The sequence below is a fragment of the Achroia grisella genome, unplaced genomic scaffold, assembly GCF_030625045.1.
Source record: "Achroia grisella isolate CSIRO2021 unplaced genomic scaffold, CSIRO_AGI_Agris_v1 utg12554, whole genome shotgun sequence".
In the NCBI taxonomy this organism is placed as follows: Eukaryota; Metazoa; Arthropoda; class Insecta; order Lepidoptera; family Pyralidae; genus Achroia; species Achroia grisella.
Window position 1 is genome coordinate 378 of NW_026712608.1, and position 25,977 is coordinate 26,354.

The following is a 25,977-nucleotide window of genomic DNA, read 5'->3' on the forward strand; positions in this document are numbered from 1 at the left end:
CACACAGAGTAATTATAAAGTATGTTGGGATCTTATTGAGAAACGTTACAACAACAAAAGGTATCTTGCTAATTGTATTTTAAAGAGGTTCATGAGTCAAAAAAATGTAACGTCAGAGTCATCTACTGGTCTAAAAGAGCTTTTGGATACAACAAATGAGTGTATAAATGCATTAATAAATTTAGGCATTAATGTAACTTCGTGGGATATCATAGTAATTTATATAGTTAGTTTAAAATTGGATACTGAAACTAGAAAATTATGGGAAGTAAAAATTAGTGAAACTGGTGATGACTTACCTTCTCTAACACAATTTAAAAGTTTTCTTGAGAGTAGATTTAGATCGTTAGAATTTTTAGATAACAGATCTGTAAAAGTAAATTATTCTAATCGCACTCAATATAATACAAAATCACTTCTTGTAACTACAGTATTTTCATGTGCTTATTGTAATGAAAACCATAAGATTTACAAATGTAAAAAATTTGCAAAAGCAGACATAGACACGCGGCGTAATTTTGCTCAAACCAACAGTTTATGTTATAATTGTCTAGGTTCTAAGCATTCGGTTTACTCATGCCAACAAACCACTCGTTGTAAAATATGTAAGAAAAGACATCATTCATTACTACATCCTAGAAGTATAGTACAATCAGCCGATAATGAAGTAGGTAGTGATCAATCGGCTAATAGTGATGTCGTCGTACCAACGACATCAGCAACACAAGACGAAGCTAGAAATGTCGTAGCATGTTTTTCTAGGGTTGACACCCAAGTGTTATTGGCCACCGCTTTAGTTAAAATTGTTTCAAAGGCTGGCAAGAATATCACCCTCAGGTCGTTGTTAGACCAAGGTTCGCAGGCTTCATTTATTACTGAAGCAGCAGTTCAGCTTCTTGGGTTAAAGAAATATTCAAGCAGAAGTCAAATATCAGGGCTAGGAAGTGATCAGGCGGGTTCTTTCACCTCTAAGTCTGTAGTGTTTTTAAAAATTCAATCACTCCATGACCCCAACTTTGTTGTTGATGTAAAGGCTCATGTTTTAAAGAAGCTAACTACTTTTCTTCCAGAACGAAAGGTTGTCTTACCAGTATTAACAGAACTGTCTAAATCAGATTTAGCAGATCCTACGTACACCACACCCAACAAGATTGACTTGTTATTGGGTGCTAAAGTTTATGGAATGATCTTGGAAGAGGGTCTTATTAGGGGATCATCTCAATCATTAGTTGCTCAAAAAACCAAGTTAGGTTGGATATTGTCAGGAGAGATAGAATCTTCTGGTAACAATGAGAAAGAGTGTTGTTACTCAATTGTTAGTTTGCATTCTCATTGTAATGAAAACGAACTCCTACGTAAATTTTGGGAGTTAGAATCAGACAATTCCAATCTGAATCGTAAACATCTCACGCCTGAAGAGCAGAGATGCGAGGAACTGTTCGTCGCCACTACCAAACGAGATTCATTCGGTAGGTATGTTGTCAAATTACCATTTCGTGATCAAAATCCAACTTGTATGTATGGTAATTCTCGAGATATAGCAGCTCGTAGGTTTTATTTGTTAGAAAAGAGATTATTAAAAAATCCTAAATTAAAAATGGATTATTCAAATGTCATAAAGGACTATTTAGATTTGGGTCATATGGAGCTTGTACCTGATGATGAACGTGATAATAAAAACGCTGTTTATTTGCCACATCATCCAGTCATCAGAGAAGATAAAAGTACTACTCAAACACGCGTTGTGTTTGATGCTTCGTGCAAAGATTGCAACGGTGTATCCTTGAATGATGATCTAATGGTTGGTCCGACTCTTCAGTCCGATCTGAGACATCTTATCATGCGCTGGCGATTGTATCCTATATGTCTAGTGGCAGACATAACTAAAATGTATAGACAGGTGAAGGTTTTCCTGAAGATACAAACTTTCAGCGTATCTTGTGGCGTAATCCAGATAATCAAAAAGATGACTTACAACATTATAGGTTACTCACAGTTACTTTTGGGACTGCTGCCGCACCTCATCTAGCGGTAAAGGCCTTACAGCAGGTTGCTATTGATGAGGGTAATAAATATCCACGTTTCTGAAAGAGTCCTCAGGGATTTTTATATGGATGACTTGTTGACCGGTTGTCAGAACGTTGAAGAAGGTCAAAGGGTCTATAAAGATATGAAGATGTTACTAGGCTCAGCAGGATTTCAACTCAGGAAATGGTGTAGCAATAGTGAAAGTTTGCTAGAGAAGATAAAGGAAGGAAACAAGGATAAATTAGGTAATCTAGAACTAAAAATAGATTCAGTAATGAAGATACTTGGACTTACATGGAATCGACGCTCTGATGTCTTCGAATACTCCGTTCAGTTGCCGCCACTGAGCGAACCTGTCACTAAAAGAAAGGTTATATCGGATGTTGCACGATTGTTTGATCCTCTTGGCTGGATCGCACCCACCATTATAACTGCTAAAGTATTCATACAGAAGCTTTGGCTTTCTGGAATCGATTGGGATGAAGAACTTCCATCTCAGTTATTAAAAGAGTGGATTATATACAGAAACGAATTATGTTTACTTACCAATTTACAAATTCCTAGATGGATTAACTCGAGGGCTGATGACAAGTTAGTTGAATTACATGGTTTTAGTGACGCGTCGAATGTGGCATACGCTGCTGTAGTTTATGCACGTATAGTTAGTAGAAATGGTGTAATACATGTAAATTTACTTACCTCTAAAACCAAAGTTGCTCCTGTTAAACAGATATCCATTCCCAAACTCGAACTGTGTGGCGCCGTCTTGCTCGCGAAACTGCTCCTGGAAGTGTCAACGGTTCTTACTGTACCTAAAGAAAATATTCATGCTTGGACCGATTCAACGGTTGTACTCGCTTGGCTAAGAAGTCATCCGAGTAGGTGGAAGACTTTCATTGCTAATCGGGTTTCAGAAATACTAACGGTTCTTGATAGTAACCAGTGGTCACATGTCCAATCAAAGGACAACCCTGCGGATTGTGCCTCCAGAGGAGTCAAGCCTCAGGATTATCAAAATGATTTGTGGAGCACAGGACCACTTTGGCTGAAATCAGAAAATATTATTTATAAAAACAAAGAGGTAAATGATACAAATTTAGAAGAGAAAACAAACAAGGTATGCTATGCAACTACAAGCGAGGAATTTAGTCTATGGAATAAATACTCATCATTGCGCAAACTTGTCAGAGTTGTTGCTCTATGTAGACGATTTCTTCTTTCACGAACTGCTCTCCAACCTGAAAAGAAAAACAAATATGTTAGTAATGAAGAATATACTGAAGCTTTGAATGTATGTATCCGACAACATCAATCTATATATTTTCAAGAAGATCTGTATAATTTAGAAAAAACTGGAAAACTTAATAATAAAAGCAAACTTACCTCTCTCAGTCCATTTGTTGAGGATGTTGGTGTCTTGCGAGTTGGTGGACGATTACAGTATTCTCAAATGTCTGAAGAAATGAAACATCCTATCCTCATTGCTAAGAAATCTCATTTTACTCATTTATTAATTGCTGAGGCTCATTCCAGAACTCTTCATGGTGGACCTCAGCTCATGATAAATTACTTGCGAACCAAGTATTGGATTATAGACGTTAAAAATATGGTTAAATTGTACGTTCGTAAATGTGTTGTCTGTATTCGTCATGGATCTATTGTAGAACATCAGCTAATGGGTCAACTTCCTTCGGTAAGAGTTACAGCTTGCCGACCTTTTTTTCGTAGCGGTGTAGACTTTGCCGGTCCTATCAGCATTCGTACTAGTAAGGGTAGAGGCCATCACTCCTATAAAGGTTATATATGTCTTTTCATTTGCATGGCTACTAAAGCTGTTCACCTGGAGGCAGTGAGTGACTTAACTACTCAGGGTTTCTTGGCAGCTTTTAAGCGCTTTGTAGCAAGGCGAGGACATTGTGCCGATATATGGAGTGATAACGGTACGAATTTTATAGGTGCCGCTAGAGAACTTAAATCACTTTTTTCTACAGAAAGGTCTGCTATAGCGACAGAAATCGCAAATTCACTTGCTTGCAATGGCACTAAGTGGCATTTTATCCCTCCCCGCGCTCTAAACTTTGGTGGACTCTGGGAAGCAGGGATAAAGTCCACAAAATACCATCTTCAACGCGTAATTGGAAACTCCACACTTACATATGAGGAAATGGCAACAGTCCTGACCCAAGTGGAAGCTTGTTTAAATTCCCGGCCACTCTCTCAGATTAGTAACAACCCTGGTGAACAATATGCACTTACCCCAGGGCATTTTTTGGTGGGAGAGCCCTTAGTTGTAGCTCCTGATTCAAATTATGAAGCTTGCAACCTTAGTAATCTCAAACGTTGGCAACTAACACAAAGGATGTTGCAGCATTTCTGGCGACGTTGGTCGCAAGATTACATTACTCAATTCTTTCATCGTCGTAAATGGAAACATCTCATTCAAGAACCAAATATTGGTGATGTAGTGTTGGTAAGGGAGGACGATTTACCACCTGCTAAATGGTTGTTTGGTATAATAATTGATAAACATGAAGGTTTGGACAAGATTACACGCGTTGTTAGTCTTAAATGTAAGGGTAATATTATTAAAAGACCATTATCTAAGATATGTTTACTGCCTGTAACAGAATAAGTTGATTTGCAATGGCAGTCTATTTTCTAAGTAAATCTGTCAATTTGTCAGAATTTGTTATTGTTTAATTAAGCTTAAAGTAATTTTGTTAAGTATGTTAATTTCTACTCATGTTTTGTAATAGTTTTATAGCATTTTTGTTTGTCTATTCGCTCAACTTTAATATTGTTGATTTTGTATGTTAATTTTATTTTTTTTGTAGTGATGAACAACTAAAGTACTGTAGTTGTCCATGGTGGGCGGTATGTACAAATTGTAATAAGTATTGGCCGTAATAGTTTACAGTATGAAATACTAGATGGCGCTGTGTCAATTCTAAAACGCGCTATAGTTTCGTTTTGATCATTACATGTATTCGTTGTAATGCAAAAATTAAATTGTCAATTAACCTTGGTACGTCTTTTATTTGTATAATACTTCTAGAATGTTAAACACAGGTAAACATAATAATAAGTGATTTAACTTGTCCTCTTCTGATATATTTTCACCAGCGTTTCTTAACTCATTTATGTTTTTCTCAAACGTGTTTAAAAATTCTGTGGGGTTCTCATTATCCGCCATTTTTAATTTTAACAATTTTCTCTTGCATAGCAATTTGTTCGCACTTGACTTTGTCATATAAATAGAATCGAATTTCTGTATCATTTTTCTTGCGCTATCCTCCGATATTATTATTTCTAACTGGTTGTTATTCACGCTATTAACTATATAATTCTTGGCACGCAATTCCATTTTCTTCCAGTCACATTCTGGAATATCTTCCGGTTTTGAGTTTTTTTCTATAACCTGACTGCATCCTTTCATGTCCAAATATAATTTTAATCTGTACCTCCATTTATCATAGCAGGTCCCATCGAAGATTACGAGATTCAATTCTTCTTTGTCTTTATCGGCCATTTTTTACTTTCAAACTTTTTAACTTTTTAAACATAAACCACGTGCACTGCTACCATGTTATAATAAAGGCCAGTTTATTGTACAATCACTTTATTGTAACAACTAAACTTATTAACTTATAAAAACAAAGGCAGTAATATTAGAGTCATTTCCGTAGACTTTCATTTACACATCATGGCGAACGAAACACACAGTACTCGTTAGTACTCGTTACACATACATGCCATTTTGTACAGCACTCTATTGACAATTACTTTTACAATGACATATGTTTCAGTACGATCATAGACTACATTATATTTCAACAAAAACAACAGTGTATTTATTGTGAACATTTACAAATAACATTATAAAAATATATGAAATACTGAAAATTACCAAAACAAGACAAATAATGCAGCTAATGCTGATATTTTAAAGATTGTAACCAAAAGAAACACCTTCTAAATTGTTTCTTATACTCTAAAAACCGTTTCAATTCCACGCTGTCATTTCGGCAAAATAGCGATTACGTGACATTGCAACGAGGTTACTAAATCGACATTCGATAGAAATAATTTTTATCGATATGTTAAGTTGCGTTTACGTTGCAATGCTAGTTGACAGCGTCAAATGGCGTCAATATAATCGCATTATTGACAGATGACGTCATTTTCACTACGTTGCATACGAAAATCGTTGCGAACGAAGTTAGATAATTAGCCCACTGGTGAGTATTGAACGATGAAATTGTATATTTTTTAGTAATTTTGAACGATTTTTAGCAGAATTTTACTAAATGGAGCGATGATTTGCGATGATTACTCTTAGGTAATGGGATACGAAACGACCGGATGGAATCAACAACAAGAATATGAATGCGACTATTTAGGCACAATTTGGAAGAAACGATGTTTAAATTTAAGAATATTTAATATGAAATGTTACCTCTTAGGTAACCTGGGTTTGATATTTTTTCAAAAAAATGTCAGAATTAAACGAGAGTGGCGTAAACCGACGAGGCGTGGTGGTGCGAGGATGTCAGGGAAATTCTAGGTAGGGGAGCAAAGTTTTAGACGGAACTTATAATTATTTGGATTAGACCGAAATTTAGAATGAAAATTGACCGAAATCGGACCTAGGTTTTACGCTACTAGACGGGGGATACTGTAGGCACCCTAGGACAATAAAAGTCTTGGGTGAAAACTGAAGATAGTATGAAAGAACGACGGCTGAAACCGAAATTTGTAAATTGTTTTAAAACTTTCAGACTAAATTACTGATTTCAGAACAACTTGGTGATCAAGAGAAACGACCTACAGGCAGGTGAGGGTGATCACTAGCACTCTAAGATAACAAAAGTTTCTGAAGCAGACGACATGGTGAGCATTGAACGATGAAATTGTATATTTTTTAGTAATTTTGAACGATTTTTAGCAGAATTTTAATAAATGGGGCGATGATTTCTCTTAGGTAATGGAATACGAAACGACCGGATGGAATCAACAACAAGAATAAGATTGCTACTACTTAGGCACAATTTGGAAGAAACGATGTTTTAATTTAAGAGGCCTATTACAAAATGATGCCGCTCAACTTTAGGTTTAATCGCATGGATTTACGCACACATACAGTAATACACGCACACAGACGCAAATAAACGTGTAGCTCAATCGGTGTGGATTTAGTATGAACCATTTTGATCCTTGTAATATTTTAATTAATAATGTGATATGTTTTTACTGAACTGAGTAACTAACGTACTTATTGGATTTTTTTAAATAACGTGATTTATATTAATTATCAAAGTGCTAATAATGACCATATTTTTTTATTATATTATTCCTAGAGGGTTGATGTCAGGATGCTGGCCGATTGTACAACTAAAAGCCAAAACCTTAAGTAATATGAGTAACAAATAATTGGGATAAGGACAGGAAGATGAAATTACTATAACATAAATTTACTAATTAATTCCTCTTATATATTAATTCAATTTATTTATTAATAAGTACAATATAATTTATTATAAGAGTCGGATACATTATTGCCATATTCACTTGTTCTAAATATTAAACTTAGGCAAATAATTATTTTATTTATATATAATAGTTGTGTTTTCATGGCTTTGTTTCGATTTAAAGGACACACCTAATATATATCTAAGGATGGGATCCTTAGATGTATATTAGGTGTGTCCGCGACTTCGTCAGCGTGGTATAATGAAATTGACCAAATAAAAGAAATATATTTTGATTATAACCCAAAAAGGTTTCATTGATTCACTTAAACAATGACGATACTTTTATACAACCTTTCATCTCCGCTTTCAATCCCTTACAACCCTTTTTTCGCACTATAAAGTAGTCTATGACCTTTCTCAGGGTATACTATCTATCTATATAGACTATCTGTGTATATATATGGCAGTGAATTTACAGGGTACAGGGGATTAACACCCGAGTTCTCAGGAATGGCAACGCATGGGGGGATCATGGGGGAAACAATATGCGGATATGAACATGTCAGGTACTGCTCATGTCTATAGGCGACGGTTACCCCTTTCCATCAGGAGAGCTTGTTTGCCATTCTAAGTTGTATAAAAAGAGCTTCAACTGCTATCATTACTGTTCCTGCATCATTGACGTCGCCGCAAGATATTGGCTGATATTGCAGCTTCACGTTCTTGGTTGGCCGATTCTTGATTCTTGATAAATAATTACGAGCTAATATCAATTTTTTTATAAATTGATTTCATTGATAATGAAATCACCATGAGCTATAGAGAACCTTAGAAACACCTCTGCTCTCATAGGCGGTATTACTTTTATAGTTTTTTCTGGAGATTTCTGAAAGACTCTCTGTGTCATTAACATCGTCTCCCTTATGGACTTTAATTTAAAATTTGAAACTACTGACAAATATGAGAGCTCATTTTTATGGAAGCACAGATAGTGATTTCCTACACTAACTGCTCAAACTTGAGGAAGGAATTTCTCAAAAGCATGATCCAATCATGAAATTTAAGCCCGCTGAACATGTGCAATGGCGTCCCATTGGATATATTGCTTACTAAAGAATTGAAAGACAATTTAATTGTAGACCATTATAACCGGTACGTTACCTGGGCAACCACCTCATATACCAAGAATACCGATGATTCCAACTGATCTGCCAATATAATTTTAACGGGTTCAATTTCCGGTTAAAATATCTTCTACACATGTAATAGATCTATGTATGTTTTGATCTTAAAAAACTACGCAGATTTTGATTCGTTGTAATTTAACAGACAGAATAGATAGACTCAAGAGGAAGGTTTATATATAACGTCCCAATACTGTACACGATCTTTAAAAGCGCGATAACCTATATATCCCATGTTCACGCGGGCGAAGCCGCGAGCTGCAAGCTAGTCTCTAAATAAAAACATTTATAAAGTTGTTGACTTTTCACCCAAACACATATAATTATTTGACATAACTGTACAGTAATGAAAGTCCAACGAGTATAATAACACAATGGCTGCAATTTAGAACCACATTGCATACTAGATAATATAATTTAATTTAGAAAAAACTACAAAATAAACATAAAGTAAAATTCGTTTACATTTTTCTCTTAGTTAAGCGTTCTTTTTAAAAATACTAAAATGTTTTTTTTTTAATATTAACAATTAATTGCCATTAGTGTGACGAAATACCACGCTCTTGTGCTGTTCATAGTGCAGCAGAGTAGGTAGGTTTTATTTGTAACATAACTGTACTTTTGTCTTGGCATGCTAAAATAAATATTATATATATATATTAAATTAAATTAAATTAAATTAAAAAAGCCTTTTTATTTCTTGCTTATTACAAATCTATGGTGTTAGTAACTTAGAAATATATATTTATCACTATTTGTTAATTTATATTCAAGTATTTTTATTATTATTATTATTTACTATATGTATTTATTATTATTAATCTATTTGTTACTAATATGTATTTATATATTTACATATATTTAGTTATCAAGAACCCCATTTTGGGTAAAGGCCTCCTCCAAAAAATATATATATATAACAACTTTAAATTAATATTCGTAAAAATAAGTATGTATTAGCAAAAATAATTAAATATTAGTTAAATTATCAAAATTGTTTAGTCGCACTATACTAATGTTCACTGACAAATGTTTACGAATGTCTTACGTAGCGGTAAAATAGCATAGATGCTACCTCGACGAGCGCTAGCGCAGCACTGAGAATTTACTTTTGGCGCAACGGAATTTATACAACTTTAAATTATTATTATTGTTTATTTTTTTCTTAGAAACTTATTTTTTTTTTTATATTTCTAATTTACAAGTATATTAACTTTATTATTATGTTTTTTTTGTTCAAAAATTTCGTTGTATTTATGAGAAAATTAGAAATGATTATGGCAAAGTTTTGTTGAAATTTCGGGTTTAATTATGATCAATTTTTTACATATTTAAGTTGAAAATATAAAAAAGGACGATGCTGTCTCAATTTATAAAGTAATTATCAAGTTTTAGTAAAGATATCATATCAATTTATGTTTGTTTATTAATGAACGACGACCCCAAACTTCTGTCTCTTAGCGTTTTTGAATTAGTTTTAGAAATTAGGAGGACTAATAAGGAGAAAATTAAAACTTCAAAGATGTTGTTTTTAAGATTAGATATCTATCTATACAATTGAGGAATCAAAATGTATATCCGACTCTTAATATCTTAGAACCAGAACCACAAAGACCCCGCTTTTATGCCAAAAAATGTGAAAGGCCTCTTAAGAATATTTAATATGAAATGTAACCTCTTAGGCAACCTGGGTTTGATATTTTTTCAAAAAAATGTTAGAATTAAACGAGAGTGGCGTAAACCGACGAGGCGTGGTGGTGCGGGGAAGTCAGGGAAATTCTAGGTGGGGGAGCAAAGTTTTAGACGGAACTTATAATTGTTTGGATTAGACCGAAATTTAGAATGAAAATTGACCGAAATCGGACCTAGATTTTACGCTACTAGACGGGGGATACTGTAGGCACCCTAGGACAATTAAGGTCTAGGGTGATAACTGAAGATAGTATGAAAGAACGACGGCAGAAACCGAAATTTGTAAATTTTTTGAAAATTTTCAGACTAAATTACTGATTTCAGAACAACTTGGTAATCCAGAGAGAAACAACCTACAAGCAGGTGAAGGTGACCACTAGCACTCTAAGACAACATAAGTTTCTGAAGCAGACGACCTGGTGAGTATTGAACGGTGAAATTGTATATTTTTTAGTAATTTTGAACGATTATTAGCAGAATTTTACTAAATGGGGCGATGATTTGCGATGATTACTGTTAGGTAATGGGATAACAAACGACCGGATGGAATCAACAACAAGAATAATACTCGTATTTATAGTCGAGCAAAAGTAATTGCTTGAGCAAAAGTAATTACTTAAGCAAACATTTTTGTTTTATAGATAAGAATTCTTCTTAAGTAAGAACTAATAATCATTAGAATTCTCAGCAAACCATTAGTCACCATTTTTATTACTTAAGTATCGGCCAATGGTTTGAAGTAATAGTTTTGACAGTTGACTTGACATTGTATCATGGATTTTGAGGTTGTTAACTGCTTGACTTTTACGTGAATTGGTAACGTGTTGTTTATTTGGTCTGAGAACGTGAAACGTAAAAATACCATCATGAATTCTATAGAAAATTTATTTGAATCTTTGGATAATGTAACCAGTGATCCTTTAGATGAAGTTGTGGTACGCTGTTGCGTTGAATACACCGAGGTTAAACAAAGAATATGTTCGCCACAGAAACCCTCTGCGTGAGTACTCTGAAGATGAATTTAAAAGAAGATTCCGTTTCGCCAAACGTGTCGTAGTAGACATCATTTTGCCATTAATTATTAATGAATTAATGTGCGAAACTCAAAGAGGGCTTCCAATCTCTCCAGAATGCCAGTTGCTCACAGCATTACGTTTTTATGCAACGGGTAGTTTTCAAGCAGTATGTGGAGATCTTATTAATATATCCCAATCAACAGTGTGTCATATTGTAAAAAGAGTAAGTTGGGCATTAGCCTCTCGGATGCAGAACTTTATAGGATTCCCAAATTCTGAAAGAAACCTCAAGAGAGTGAAGGATGAATTCAAATAACTAGGACGTATAGATAGATATGGTGGCCTCAAGAATATTATAGGGGCACTGGACTGCACTCATGTTAAAATAAGTAAGCCAAGAGGTATTTATTTATTTTATTTATTTATATAACTTCAATGCACAAAATACCAAGGTAAAAGTACATATGGCGGACTTAACGCCTTACGGCATTTTCTACCAGTCAACCACAGGTTGTGCAGAGAAACTGTAGGCGGTGCAAATGAAATCAATAAGAAAAATAATGCCTATGTCATAAATAATATATATTTACTAAACGTAAGTACATGTAAACATACATATACAAATACATACAATATATATAAAGCTATAGATAAATATGAATAAAATACATACCTAAATATACCATATACACATCATATAACTTATACATACATATAACATACTTAATAGTCTGACAATGAAATAGCAACAGCAGATAGAACAACAAAAAAAACAAATTCTGGCAACTATAACATAGAAAAGATGTACAAATAACAATGAGTCACGCAAAAAGATAAAATGGAAAACTATTCTACATAATAGAAAAGTTACATGCTGGAATAGTATTCCCGCAATTTACGCTTTAAAGAAAACTTACTCGTGGCGGTCTTGATATCAAGGGGTAAGTCGTTCCAAAGTTTGATAGCCTGAACGGCGAAAGAATAGTGGATGAAACCGGACAAATGAGCCGGTATAAGAAGTAAACATTTTCTGGTCGTGCGAATAGAGCGAATGGTGTTGTCCCCATGGAAATGAAATTGATTGCTAATGTAATCAGGAGAATTAGAATCATATAGAAAAGAATAGAGAGTACATAGCATACGAACATTTCTACGATAACGGATAGGTAGCCATTTAAGCTGTGAACGAAAAGAAGAGATATGATCGAATTTGCGCAAGTTAAAAATGAAGCGGATAGAATTGTTGAGAAGCCGATCCAATTTGTTTAAAAGGTCTACGTTCATGTCAGAACAGCACACATCAGCATAATCAAGAGTGGGGAGAACTAATGATTGGACAAGGAGAGTTTTAGTACTTATAGGGAGAAAGTTTTTCAATCTATATAAGTTACGCAGTGTAATTGTGACTTTACGACTAACGTCACTAACATAGTTGTTCCAACTTAGAGTACTGTCTATAATTAAACCGAGATTTTTTACTTGAGAACTATACGCAATTGGTTGTTTATTAAATAGAACAGGAGGTAAAGTGTTGAAATTAATTTTATTTAGTTGTTTACTGCTTCCGAGGACTATTGCCTGACATTTGGAGGGATTAACAGCAACACCAAACTTTTTGAGCATACAGAACAGTATCGGAATAGAAAAGGGTACTTTTCTATAAATGTACAGGTTGTTGGTGATCCTTGTTTAAAAATACAGGACATAGTAGTGCGATGGGCTGGAAGCACACATGACAGTCGGATTTTTAGAAATTCCCGACTAAATATTAGACTGCAAGCAATGAATTTGATGGCATGTTAGTTGCAGATGCTGGTTATTCATGCACAAGGCACCTACTTACTCCAGTGTCTAATCCTACAACAGCTGCTGAAGAAAGGTATAATAAGGCCCAAATAAAGACGAGGAATTCTGTGGAGAGATTGTTTGGAGTATTAAAACGGAGATTCCCAGCCTTGCACAAAGGCTTAGCAACCAAACTGAGGACCACAGCTAATATTATTATTGCATGTGCTGTTTTACATAACATAGCCCTGGAAGCTAATGACCTTATAGAAGATTTAGAGGAACTGAATGTAGCCGACCACAATATACATACTGCAGCAACAACAGTTGCAACCAGTGATGGAATGGTTCTTCGAGCAAACATAATTTCCAGAGATTTTACTTAATTTATAAGCTGTTACTGTACATAATAATTAAAAACTTCTTTTTGTTTTAAGTTTACTTACTTTAAAATTAAAGGCATTTTAATATATAGTTATTCTATTATCTACCTAATCTTTGGTTCAAGTCATAAAATTACTGTTTACTAATTAATTAGGCAATAACAGGCGATAACCATTTACAAATTAAATTAAAGAAAGAGAAACTAAATAAAAACATAAAAATAAAGAATTAGCCATTATGTAATTGTTTTTTTTTTTCCTTTATTTCTAAGTCCCAAAGTATTTCTTTTGTTTCTCTTTCTTTAATTTTCATTTTTAATTCTTCTGCATGGACAAGTCTTCTGTGCTCCAACTCTTCTTCTAAAATTTTTATTTTTAATAATAGAATTATTTTAATAATATAATTTTACTAATATATTTTTCCCCAAAACAACTTTTTTTATTTTTCCCCAAAAAAACCTTTTTGTCTGTCCAATGTATGAGCTCCCACAACTACAGTCATCACTGGATTGAACTACACCAACCAAAAGTATTAACATCAGAACGGCATTATATCCCAAGAATGGTTAGAGAGGCCATTGAAATACAGAAATATAAAAATTTCAATCGAGAAGACGGCTATAGGCTCTCTGGTCTGGAATCCAGTGATTAGTTTAATTAAACAAAAACAAAATACGCGATCAAAAAGTGTATTAAATGTACGTAAAGATACTGTGAGTACAGTTTGCCGAGATGAATATCGAGCGAGTTCCAGTAGTAGCAACAAACGAAGACGTGTGAAGGTAGACGCATATGTCTGCCCATAAAAAGATTTCATTTTCCATCTACCCGCTGCTCTTCAGTTTACCCGTGATCATGGTGGTTGGAACACTACCGAAATATCGGGAACTCAGCAAATATAAAACGTGGTAAGATCCCGTGATTTTTACTAATTATACGTATAAATAATGACCGCGTCAAGTTTAAAACAGTATATGGATATGATGTTATGTTATCTTATATATAAAATATATATTTTACTCAGTGACACTTCTGTCGCTGTGGGTGAAGCTGCAAGGGACTATAATAATATAGGATTATAAAACTGAAAATATTTACCATTTACATCACTGTCAATGTCCACTTCAATATTTGTTAAAATATTTTTGTCAATTGCTATAACTTTAGCATCAATTGTGTCCATGTCTTCCACTGATGGACCTCCACCTGTCAAGAAGCGAACATTTTCTCTAGTTTTTGCTTCTCGAGCTTTTGCCTTCATATTGTACCACAGCTTTGTAAGTTGTTTAACTGAGGCCTGTAAACAGAACAAAACAAATCCTTAAGGAAAGATAAATTCAGCAAACAAGCACCAGTATTAGTGTATCACCTAAGTCTAGTTGACACTCCAACCAAGTATATTTAGTAGTTTTGTGCAAAACACAACAATCAAACAAACATACTCGAACTCATAATAAGTCTGTATATTGTGTCATAACGCTTTTATAATGTTATTATAGGTTAGTGCAAGCTAATGTCCGCGGCTTGTGATGTGCAGAATATAAGATACTGTAAGAGAGAGAAAATAAATCGTAAAGTGTTATATGTACAATAGGTACTTACTTTATGCGAAACGATTGGAGATGAATTAAATTCATCTTGTATTCTATTCCATGCCTGCTTTTTTCTTAGAACACTGGTACCATTTGTTTTTTTGCATGTTAAAATATTATCATATTTGTCAATTAACTTAAGAAATAAATCTTTTTCCAGACAGGAAAACGGTTTCTTTCTATCACAAATTATTTCGCTCATTTTGAAACCAACGACACTCGCAGAAAATACCAGCAAATCAAGATTGACAGTAAAAGTTAAAATAACCTTTCCAAATAAAATATCTAATACATTATGCTGTCAACTATACTATTACGAAGCGCCAAGTTGTCAAACAGAAACATTTTAATTCGGCCGAGTTATACTGTGTCACGCGTTTTAATTCTCCAATCTTGCAGATAATATATGTTGAAAAAAGTATATATTTTTATTGAAATTGCGAGTTGTATGAAAAGTTTTGTTGTAGTTATGGATTTTGTATAAATATACATAGGTATGGATATGTCTAGTAAGACTTTATAAATTAAATACAAACTTCGCGTTCGGCTATTTATGTAACAAAACGCCAAAGTTTAGTGTTGCCAGAGAGAACCAAGCATTACGTGTGTTACTCACTTAAGCTAATTTTTATGCATTTGCTTAAGTAAGTAATGTGAATTTCTCGTCTATAAAACATAATATGGTTGGTAAGAATTCTATGTTCAAGTAATTACTTCATTAAGAAGTGATCAAGCAACAAGTAATTACTCGTTTATAAATACGAGTGTAAGATTGCGACTACTTAGGCACAATTTGGATGAAACGATGTTTTAATTTAAGAATATTTAATATGAAATGTAACCTCTTAGGTAACCTGGGTTTGATATTTTGTTCAAAAAAATGTTAGAATTAAACAAGAGTGGCGTAAACCGACAAGGCGTGGTGGTGCGGGGAAGTCAGGGAAATTCTAGGTGGGGGAGCAAAGTTTTAGACGGAACTTATGATTTTTTGGATTAGACCGAAATTTAGAATGAAAATTGACCGAAATCGGACCTAGGTTTTACGCTACTAGACGGGGATACTGTAGGCACCCTAGGACAATAAAAGTCTTGGGTGAAAACTGAAGATAGTATGAGAGAACGACGGCTGAAACCGAAATTTGTAAATTGTTTTAAAACTTTCAGACTAAATTACTGATTTCAGAACAACTTGGTGATCAAGAGAAACGACCTACAGGCAGGTGAGGGTGATCACTAGCACTCTAAGATAACAAAAGTTTCTGAAGCAGACGACATGGTGAGTATTGAACGATGGAATTGTATATTTTTTAGTAATTTTTAACGATTTTTAGCAGAATTTTACTAAATGGGGCGATGATTTGCGATGATTACTCTTAGGTAATGGGATAGGAAACGACCGGATGGAATCAACAATAAGAATAAGATTGCGACTACTTAGGCACAATTTGGAAGAAACGATGTTTTAATTTAAGAATATTTAATATGAAATGTAACCTCTTGCCAAGACGCACCTTAAACGAGTAATCGGTGAAAATCCCCTTACCTTTGAGGAATTGACCACTGTACTTGCAAAAATTGAGTCTGTACTTAACTCTCGGCCTTTGTGTTCCTTATCTCAAGATCCCAATGATCTTGAAGTGTTAACCCCTGGTCATTTTCTCATTGGTCAACCCCTTACTGCGTTACCCGAGTACCCATTGAGAGACGAGAAGCAGCATCGCATTTCACGCTTTTACTTATTGCAACAAATTACTCAACATTTTTGGTCGCGGTGGCATTCAGAGTACCTATCAACCCTTCAAACTCGTAATAAGTGGACTTCTCCTATGAATCCTCCTAATGTTGATGAATTGGTTTTGATAAAGGATGACAACCTCCCTCCTTTAGAGTGGCGCCGCGGACGTATAGTACAGTTATTTCCTGGTCAAGACGGTGTAATTCGAGTGGTCGAGGTCAAAACCTCTACTGGTTCCTTAAAACGTTCTCTTACAAAACTGGTACGCCTCCCTATTGAGTAATATATTGTATAGCCCCTTTACCTTGTAATTTTTCCCTTAATTTTGATAATTTGTTCCGTAAACATCATAGCTGTTTAGAGCGGGGGCTATGTTCAAAATCTACCCTGTACCATCGTAAGCACAGATTATTATATTAGAGTCCGTTAGTTTTCTGTTCCCGCGCGTTCCCTTCCCCTCCCTAACTAGTAACAAACGGACCGTACAGCGGCCTTGACGCGCGCGCGCATGTGTTGTGAGTTGAAATAAATTAGAACTGAGAGTTTGAACTTAGAGTGAAACCTAATATGAAAGTGTGTGAAAGCTAGCGAAGCTATCTTCGAGACCCTGAAGCCCAAGAAATCCGCAGAACCATACAGGTACGCCAGACACACTAAATCCCCCTATGGAATATATAACATTTTGGTAGCAGAGTAGTTTCCCAAACAAGCTAATATGAAGCCACCGTAAACTGAATTGTTTTTAAACGGTCTTTTTGACGGACGCGACGCAACTGCTTAGATCTGTCAAATGAAACGCTCATAATACGAAATAGCCGGTCAGTTTTCGGGCAGAAGACGTTCAGCTGTCACGTGACCGCTGACTGGCTAATAGCGTTCGTAATACGAAATCGCCAGGCAGTTCAGTTTAAGCTGTAAACTGAATGGGAATAAGAGTTCATAATACGCCCGCTGACCATTTAACAAAACTACGTATAAAAGACAACAATATCTGTTAATGTGGAGAAGATGTGGGTGATCTAAATCATATTGTGTTTTCCTGCTCCTCTTATGATCGTTCTTCATTTATAGAGACACTCATCTCAGTAGAAATTCCTTTTCCTTCATCCATTATATGCCTATTAGCTCATGCTAGTCCTATAATTTATAAATCTCTTGCGTCCTTTATTTCCCATAATAACATTAAACTTTAAAACCCATGATCACTAATTCCGAGTATATTCAAAATTTACCCCGTTCCTTTCCATTATCCCGTCTCGTTTCCTGTTTTAGTGGCATAATAGGCAACACTAGCCTCTTGCCAAAGAACAAAATAAACGCATTATTGACAGATGACGTCATTTTCACTACGTTACATACGAAAATCGTTGCGAACGAAGTTAGATAATTAACCCACCGGTTTACGTACAGCGGACACCGATAGTGAGGAGCGTGAGATTGCACAGTTCATTTCTTTTTAGTTTTAATTTGATTTCCTCATTATAGTCACATTAGGTTTTAATTATTATTTATTTATTTTGTTATAGAGTACATACACTTATCTACATAATTACACGTAATTGATTTATGCTAAATAATACAAAATATTGCAAGTATTCATATAGAGGAAAAGGGATTTTTAAGACAATAATATCCAATCATTTTCAATACGTAAGCGTTTAATTAAAATTAATTATTATGTCTCAATGTGGTGATGTTGATGATTCTAAGAACTTAGCAGCGTTATTCACATGTCGTAGTTCCATCAAGGGTCAAATCACAAAATTTCTAAATTACGTCGAAAAGGTTGCGAGAATAGATTCCTTAAGTACTGCAGACATTGCAGAATTATCTTTAAGACTTCGAAAAATGGAGAATTTATCTGCCAAGTTTGACAAGCTACAATATCAAATAGAAGTTCAGAACCCTCATAGGTTGTCTTCCGAGCTTGAAGAAAGAGATAACATTGAAACGGATTTTATAACGTCTATTGTAGCGGCCAAGACTTTAATTGACGAATATAATCATCATCAACCTACTCATGCAGACTTAAACAATTCACAAAATATAACACAATGCCATTGCAATCACGGTGGCAGTCCATTAACATTGCCAACCCTACAAATTAATAAATTTAACGGCTGCTATTTATTATGGCAGGATTTCCGCGATTCATACATGTCACTAGTCCATAATAACGATCATATTCATCCAATTAATAAATTTTACTACTTAATTTCATATCTGCAGGGTGACGCGGCGAGAATTCTATCTAACTTAGAAGTGTCAGCAGCAAACTATAAGAATGCCTGGCAGTTGCTACTCAACCGCTATGACAATAAAAGGTTATTAATTAGCTATCATTTAAATTCTCTCTTCGATATACCTCCTGTTGATCGAGAATCCGATCAATCAATACGTTATGTCATAGATCACGTGACTAAAAATCTACGAGCATTACATAGCTTAGGTCAAGCCAATGACAAGTGGGACACTTTAATTATACATATAGTTTCGTCTAAATTAGATACAACAACCCTCTGATCAACTTGACAGATCTAAGCGGACGCAACTGTCAAAAAGACCGTTTAAAAACAATTCAGTTTACGGTGGCTTCATATTAGCTTGTTTGGGAAACTACTCTGCTACCAAAATGTTAGGGAATATATAGGGGGATTTAGAGTGTCTGGCGTACCTGTATGGTTCTGCGGATTTCTTGGGCTTCAGGGTCTCGAAGGTATCTTCGCTAGCTTTCCAGTTTCACAGTAGGTTTAACACAGTTCTAATTTATTTTAATTCACAATACAATGCGCGCGCGCGTCAAGTTCAGTACTGTAGGTAAAGGAGGGGAACAGAAACCGCGGGAACACAAACTAACGGACTCTAATATAATAATCTGTGCTTACGATGGTACAGGGTAGATTTTGAACATAGCCCCCGCTCTAAACAGCTGTGATGTTTACGGAACAAATTATCAAAATTAAGGGAAAAATTACAAGGTAAAGGGGCTATACAATATATTACTCAATAGGGAGGCGTACCAGTTTTGTAAGAGAACGTTTTAAGGAACCAGTAGAGGTTTTGACCTCGACCACTCGAATTACACCGTCTTGACTAGGAAATAACTGTACTATACGTCCGCGGCGCCACTCTAAAGGAGGGAGGTTGTCATCCTTTATCAAAACCAATTCATCAACATTAGGAGAATTCATAGGAGAAGTCCACTTATTACGAGTTTGAAGGGTTGATAGGTACTCTGAATGCCACCACGACCAAAAATGTTGAGTAATTTGTTGCAATAAGTAAAAGCGTGAAATGCGATGCTGCTTCTCGTCTCTCAATGGGTACTCGGGTAACGCAGTAAGGGGTTGACCAATGAGAAAGTGACCAGGGGTTAAGGGACACTTCAAGATCATTGGGATCTTGAGATAAGGAACACAAAGGCCAAGAGTTAAGTACAGACTCAATTTTTGCAAATACAGTGGTCAATTCCTCAAAGGTAAGGGGATTTTCACCGATTACTCGTTTAAGGTGGGTCTTGGCAGACTTAACGGCTGCTTCAAACAATCCTCCCCAGTGAGGACAGGCTGGTGGGTCAAATACCCAATTTATATTCTTGCGGGCTAGTTGTGAAGCAAGATCATCATGCTTTTGGGACAGGAATGAATCAAGCTCTCTAATATAGTTACTCGCTCCTAAATAATTTCGTAGGTAATCCGCGATGCGCAACAAATCGGGTAAAGGTAGATAGGAAAGATTCAGTCGTAAGATCGGATACTACTTCTAAATGTACCGCTTTAGTTCACAGGCAAACAAATACACACAGATAACTCTTTACTATTTTCTTATTTCGATAGGATTGTACTTTAGTATAGAAAGGGCCCGCAAAGTCAGTGCCAACACGAGAAAATGGTCTAGCCGAAGTAACCCGGTCCCTGGGTAGATCACCCATAGGGGGTTGAGATACGGATGCTTTAAGGCGGTAACAAGAGAGACAATGAAATATTATGTTTTGAATAGCACGTCGGGCCGATAATATCCAGTATTCACGGGAATGAAAGGATAGCATGTAAGGCATTAGGACCAGCATGAGAATTTTCGATATAATAATGGGAAATTATTAATTTAACAAGGGGGCCAGATTTAGGTAAAAGTAATGGGTGACGAGCCAACTCTGACTAAACCGTTTTCATCTAGGAAACACGACAGCCGTTTTAAAGGGGATTTAATAACATTACCGCATTTTAAGGATTCTATCTCGTTAGAAAATGCATGTAACTGGGTTGCTTTAATAAGCATCAACAAAGAATTACGTCGTTCGTCAACAGAAAGGTAAGGATTAATAACACGTAAATTAACATTTTTAACATTATAAATAAAACGTAAAATAAAGCCTAACACTCCGACTAGTTTATTTAAGGAACTATACCGGTCGAGGAGAAACGAGAGATCCATAGCTAGCGTAGGTATTTCAAATAACAAACAGCGAAGGCCAGGTAAAGAATCAATAGGATTGTTTGTTAAGTCTGCACCAATAGGCCAATGATTAGGGGATTCTGTCAACCAGGAAGGAGACCACCATAGATCATGGTTAAGAAGAGACGATGCGCTAAGACCTCGGGAAGCGCAATCGCTAGGGTTAATAGAACCAGGAACATGATGCCACTCGGAAGGGAAATCGGATGAGGTGATTTGAGACACGCGGTTTGCTTCGAATGTTTAAAGCAGGTGAGGAGGAGTCTTTATCCATGTCAGCACAATTTTGCTATCCGTCCAACTATGGATAGCATCCAACACGATTACCTTCTGTAGACAGATGGTAACGTGATGAATTAATTTTGTGAGGAGCACAGCTCCTTGCAATTCCAACTTGGGAATTGTGAGACGAGTACGGATAGTGCCCCTATCCGTATCTTACTCTTAGAAATGAGGAGATGGACGGAACAATGGCCAGAAGAGGATTCAGTCCTAAGGTATACAACAGCTGCATAACCAGCCTTAGAAGCATCACAAAAGCCGTGTAAGGAAATGGAAGTGGCATCCGCAGGTAATATCCGACGAGGAATGCTCAGCTGTTTGATATTCTCCAGGTCTTGAACAAATAATAACCACTCATCAGAAAGGGATTGGTTAAGAGGATCATCCCAGTTGAGGCCCGACATCCATAGACGTTGTATAAACGCTTTGGCTTTAAATACAACTGGAGATATCCATCCACATGGATCATAAATACGAGCGATGTGGGAGAGAACTGTACGCTTGGTTAGGGACTTCTGAGGCTTAAAGGAAAAACTGAATGTAAAGGAATCTGCAGTCGGATTATACTGAATACCAAGTACAGGAATGGTTGGTGGGTTATCTGGGTCATGAAATTCATATGGACTCTGTAGATGTTCGAGGGGTATGTCTTTGAGCAATTCGGATTCATTACTGATCCATTTTCTCAACTCATAACCACCACAGACCATTAGGGACTGAAGTTCTGTTTTTAATATTTGAGCTTCACCGAGTGAACTCGCTCCGGTTAGGCAGTCATCAACATAAATATCATTTTCCAGAACAGCAGCTGCTTGTGGGTATGATGAGCGCTCACGTTCAGCAAGCTCTAAAAGGGTACGAATGGAAATGTAGGGACTAGACCGTAGGCCGTAAGTATTTGTAGCTAACTCGTACGTAACAAGAGGTGCAGATGGGGATTCACGCCACAAGATTAACTGATACCGACGATCATTGGGGTGCACCCAGGTCATCCGGAACATCATTTTTATGTCTGTCACAAAGACCACAGCATGTCTACGGAAATTAAGAAGGATATGAGTGATATCTCGTTGGAGCTTGGGACCTGTGTGTAAACACTGGTTTAATGAAATACCATTAGAGTTTGGACTACTTCCATTAAAAACAACACGAATTTTAGAGTGGTCGTCGGCCTTAAACACTCCCTGATGGGGAATATAATAATGCTCAAGTAATGATGGATTATAGGAAATGGGAGACATATGGTGAAGATCTATGTACTCACGCATAAATATAATATATTTTTCACGAAGCTCTGAGTTGGCATTGAAACGTCTTTCTAAATTTAGCAAACACTTAGCCGCTGTAGACTTGGATTCACCAAGCTGGGGACGATCAGAGATAAACGGAAGTCGGACCATAAAACGACCGTCACTCTCACGGGTGATGCCATTCTTAAAAATACGTTCGCACTCTAACTCCTCGGGATTGGGATTGAGAACTTGAGGCAGTTCCTCAATTTTCCAAAATTTCTCTACGATAGAGAAATGCCCGTCATAGGGGGTTCAAGGTCGGGGAAATTACCAGCAACAAGTCCAGACAACACACAACCAAAAACGGTTGAAAGGCCGGTCAGACCATGAGGAAGAGGAATCGATTCCTCAGGCCGCACAAGATAACCGAACACGTCGGCACCTAACAATACCTCAATAGGCCCTGGTTTATAAAAGGAGGGGTCCGCTACGGAAAGGTGATTAATACTATTAACGACAGGCCTAGGCAACTCAATCTCAGGATGAGGGCCTGCAATTACATCAACAACCACTGCAGGGGTTGTTATCACAGGATACGATCTATGAACTGGTTTAAAGGTAAGGGAGATAGACCCGCGGGAATATACACATTGAATGTTGCCAATACCGCGAATAGGTACTGAGTTTGATGATAAGGGGACATTCAATCTCTCAACAGCTAAGTCGGTAGTAAGCAGACAACCTTGTGCGCCTGTATCACATAACGCACGAGCCTCTATAAAATAACCATAAGCCGATTTGACATGAATAATGGCGGTAGGCAGGGGGGATACAGGGCCTAGTTATTGGGACGAGTTTCGTCTATGGTGGGTCTGCATAGAACGGTCGGGGAGGTCACGTGACTTATGGTATGTTTTATCTCGGGAAGTGACCGCGGGGGGAGAGGACGTATGACGATAATCTTGTCGTGAGTATGTAGGAGGAGAAGCTCGACGTGCAGGTGGTGACGAATCACAACAGGGAGTACGGCTGTTATAAGGGGGACGGCCCCCGCCCGTGCGGCGCGGTGATGTACGCGGTGCATTATGCACAAGAGCATTGCGATAATTTGTATTATTACGATTCTGATGGTTAGGATAAACAGGATCTCGAGAATTGTTAAAAGTGATGGGAGGACCGAGCACAGACAGCACACCTGTAATCACGAGTGCAATTGGCTATCAAATGTTTATCTAAACATCGATAGCACAGGCCAGACGATTTAATAAAATAAGATCGGTCACGTGGGTTCATATCACGAAATTGGGGACATTCACGTAAATAATGGGAACCACTATTACACATATGGCACTTCTTATTGGAAACTGGTACCTGGGAAACGTAGGCCCTACGCGGGCGGTTAGATTGCTGGTTATGCGAGTATTCAGGCCTTCGTTCAAACGTACGGGAAGTTGGGGCAGAATCTATTAATGCTGCATCACCTACATTATCATGGTGGCGGCACTCATCCTCTAAAAAAGTGATGATCTGATCAAACTGGGGCAGTCGATCACTATCACCACCGTAACGCCGCTCAAAACGAGCTTTTAACTCCAGGGGCAACTTATTAACACAGTAGTCACAGGTAACTCTAAGCGTTCCAAACAAAGATAAGCTGTTAACAATGGGTTGAGAAACGAAGCACGTAATCCATTCAATTTAGGTGGTATGTTAGGTAAGGTAAGGATCTGTGTTATATATGTATCCGCCAGTATTCGCGTATTATGATATCTCCGCTTTAACAAATCACGAGCGATAGGGTAATTCTCTGCTTCAATACGTAAATGTAATAGTAGATGTTTAGGCTCACCCGATAATGCACCAACAAGGTACTGTAACTTATTAGTAGGGCTAAGGTCAGGCTGGGAATCGACAATACTATCAAATTGGTCGACGAAGCTCAAATAGGATCCGCTTTGGCCATTAAAGGTAGGAATAGGTAAGTCGGGTAGTTTATTTTTAATACACATTAGAGGGGAAGATATCAACGGAAGCCGCTTAGGAGTACTCGACTCTGTAGGGGGATCATGGAACAATTCAGGCTGCAACTCACTAAACCTAAGCCGCAACTCATCTACCATACCGCATTGAATTACATAAGGTTAGGGTATCTTTATACTCCTTCGTATCAATCACCGGGTCCAAACCGCCAAGGAGACAAGAACACACTTCATTAAATTTAGCATAGTTCTCATTCAGTTCAGAAAGCCGCACGATAAGCCTATCACGTGACGCAGAAGGCAGCAAAGTATAAGCATCCGTAATCCAGTCACTGATTAATCGAACAGTACCCATTGACTGACGATACTCAACAGTTCACTGAATAAACACGCTTTCACCGTATCATTAGGATTCGACATCTTTATTTTAATTATTAATTACCACAAACAAAAGAAATATTTAATAAAATATAAGGATATAACTCACGAGTATTTTTTATAAAGGCCAAATAAAATATAATAATAAAAATTATTATTATATTATCAATAATCAACTATATTTTCAAACAAATCAAGAATGTACCTAAATATTACTTAATACAGAGTGAGCATACAAAGTACCATAAACACAATATTCTCGCATATAGAAAACCAGTTTAAAATCATAACAAGTGGTTATCTTCACTGAGTAGAGATGTTACAATAAAAGAAGGTAGGTGCGAAACAATTTTAACGGGACGCTTTATATTGACAAATTAGTAGGTAGTACGATGTAACCGGGAGATAATTCACTCAATTTATATCAATACATTACGCTAATATGCAATGATACATTTATAACTTTTATTAAAAAGGTATTAATTATTAATAAACACATACTCAACAAAATACTAGGTTTATATACGCAAATAGTACTTTTAATTTACCATGTTAAACACGATCACAAGTTATAGGTAAAGGTAAAGGTAAAGGTCAAGACGAGTAATGTAATATTATTAATTTAATTTAAGGCAAACTAAGCACAGATTTATTTGGAATAAACAATTAATAGGGTGTTCCGGGTACGGAACGGGTCAGATCAAATGTAATTAGAGGTTTCCAAACTACGCTCTGCTACCAAAATGTTTGGGAAACTACTCTGCT

General features: G+C 36.3%; 3 protein-coding genes across 3 annotated transcripts; 2 read left to right on the forward strand and 1 right to left on the reverse strand.

Annotated features, from left to right (window-relative positions):
• Positions 1-554: 554 nt before the first annotated feature.
• Positions 555-2,029, forward strand: LOC131854951 (uncharacterized; the record flags this gene model as incomplete). The annotated part of the gene is made up of 1 exon (XM_059206135.1): positions 555-2,029. A coding segment is annotated over one exon (1,475 nt), but the record flags the coding sequence as incomplete, so codon positions are not given.
• An 81-nt stretch (positions 2,030-2,110) lies between these two features.
• Positions 2,111-4,660, forward strand: LOC131854947 (uncharacterized). The gene has a single exon (XM_059206133.1). It carries the CDS (start codon positions 2,111-2,113, stop codon positions 4,658-4,660), a length of 2,550 nt encoding a protein of 849 aa, XP_059062116.1.
• Positions 4,661-14,619: 9,959 nt separating this feature from the next.
• On the reverse strand, positions 14,620-15,387 carry LOC131854948 (myb/SANT-like DNA-binding domain-containing protein 3). Its single transcript, XM_059206134.1, has 2 exons — positions 15,162-15,387; positions 14,620-14,856 (listed from the first exon to the last, which is right to left on the reverse strand). Exons 1-2 carry the CDS (start codon positions 15,351-15,353, stop codon positions 14,620-14,622), a joined length of 429 nt encoding a protein of 142 aa, XP_059062117.1. The 5' UTR covers positions 15,354-15,387.
• Positions 15,388-25,977: the final 10,590 nt, after the last annotated feature.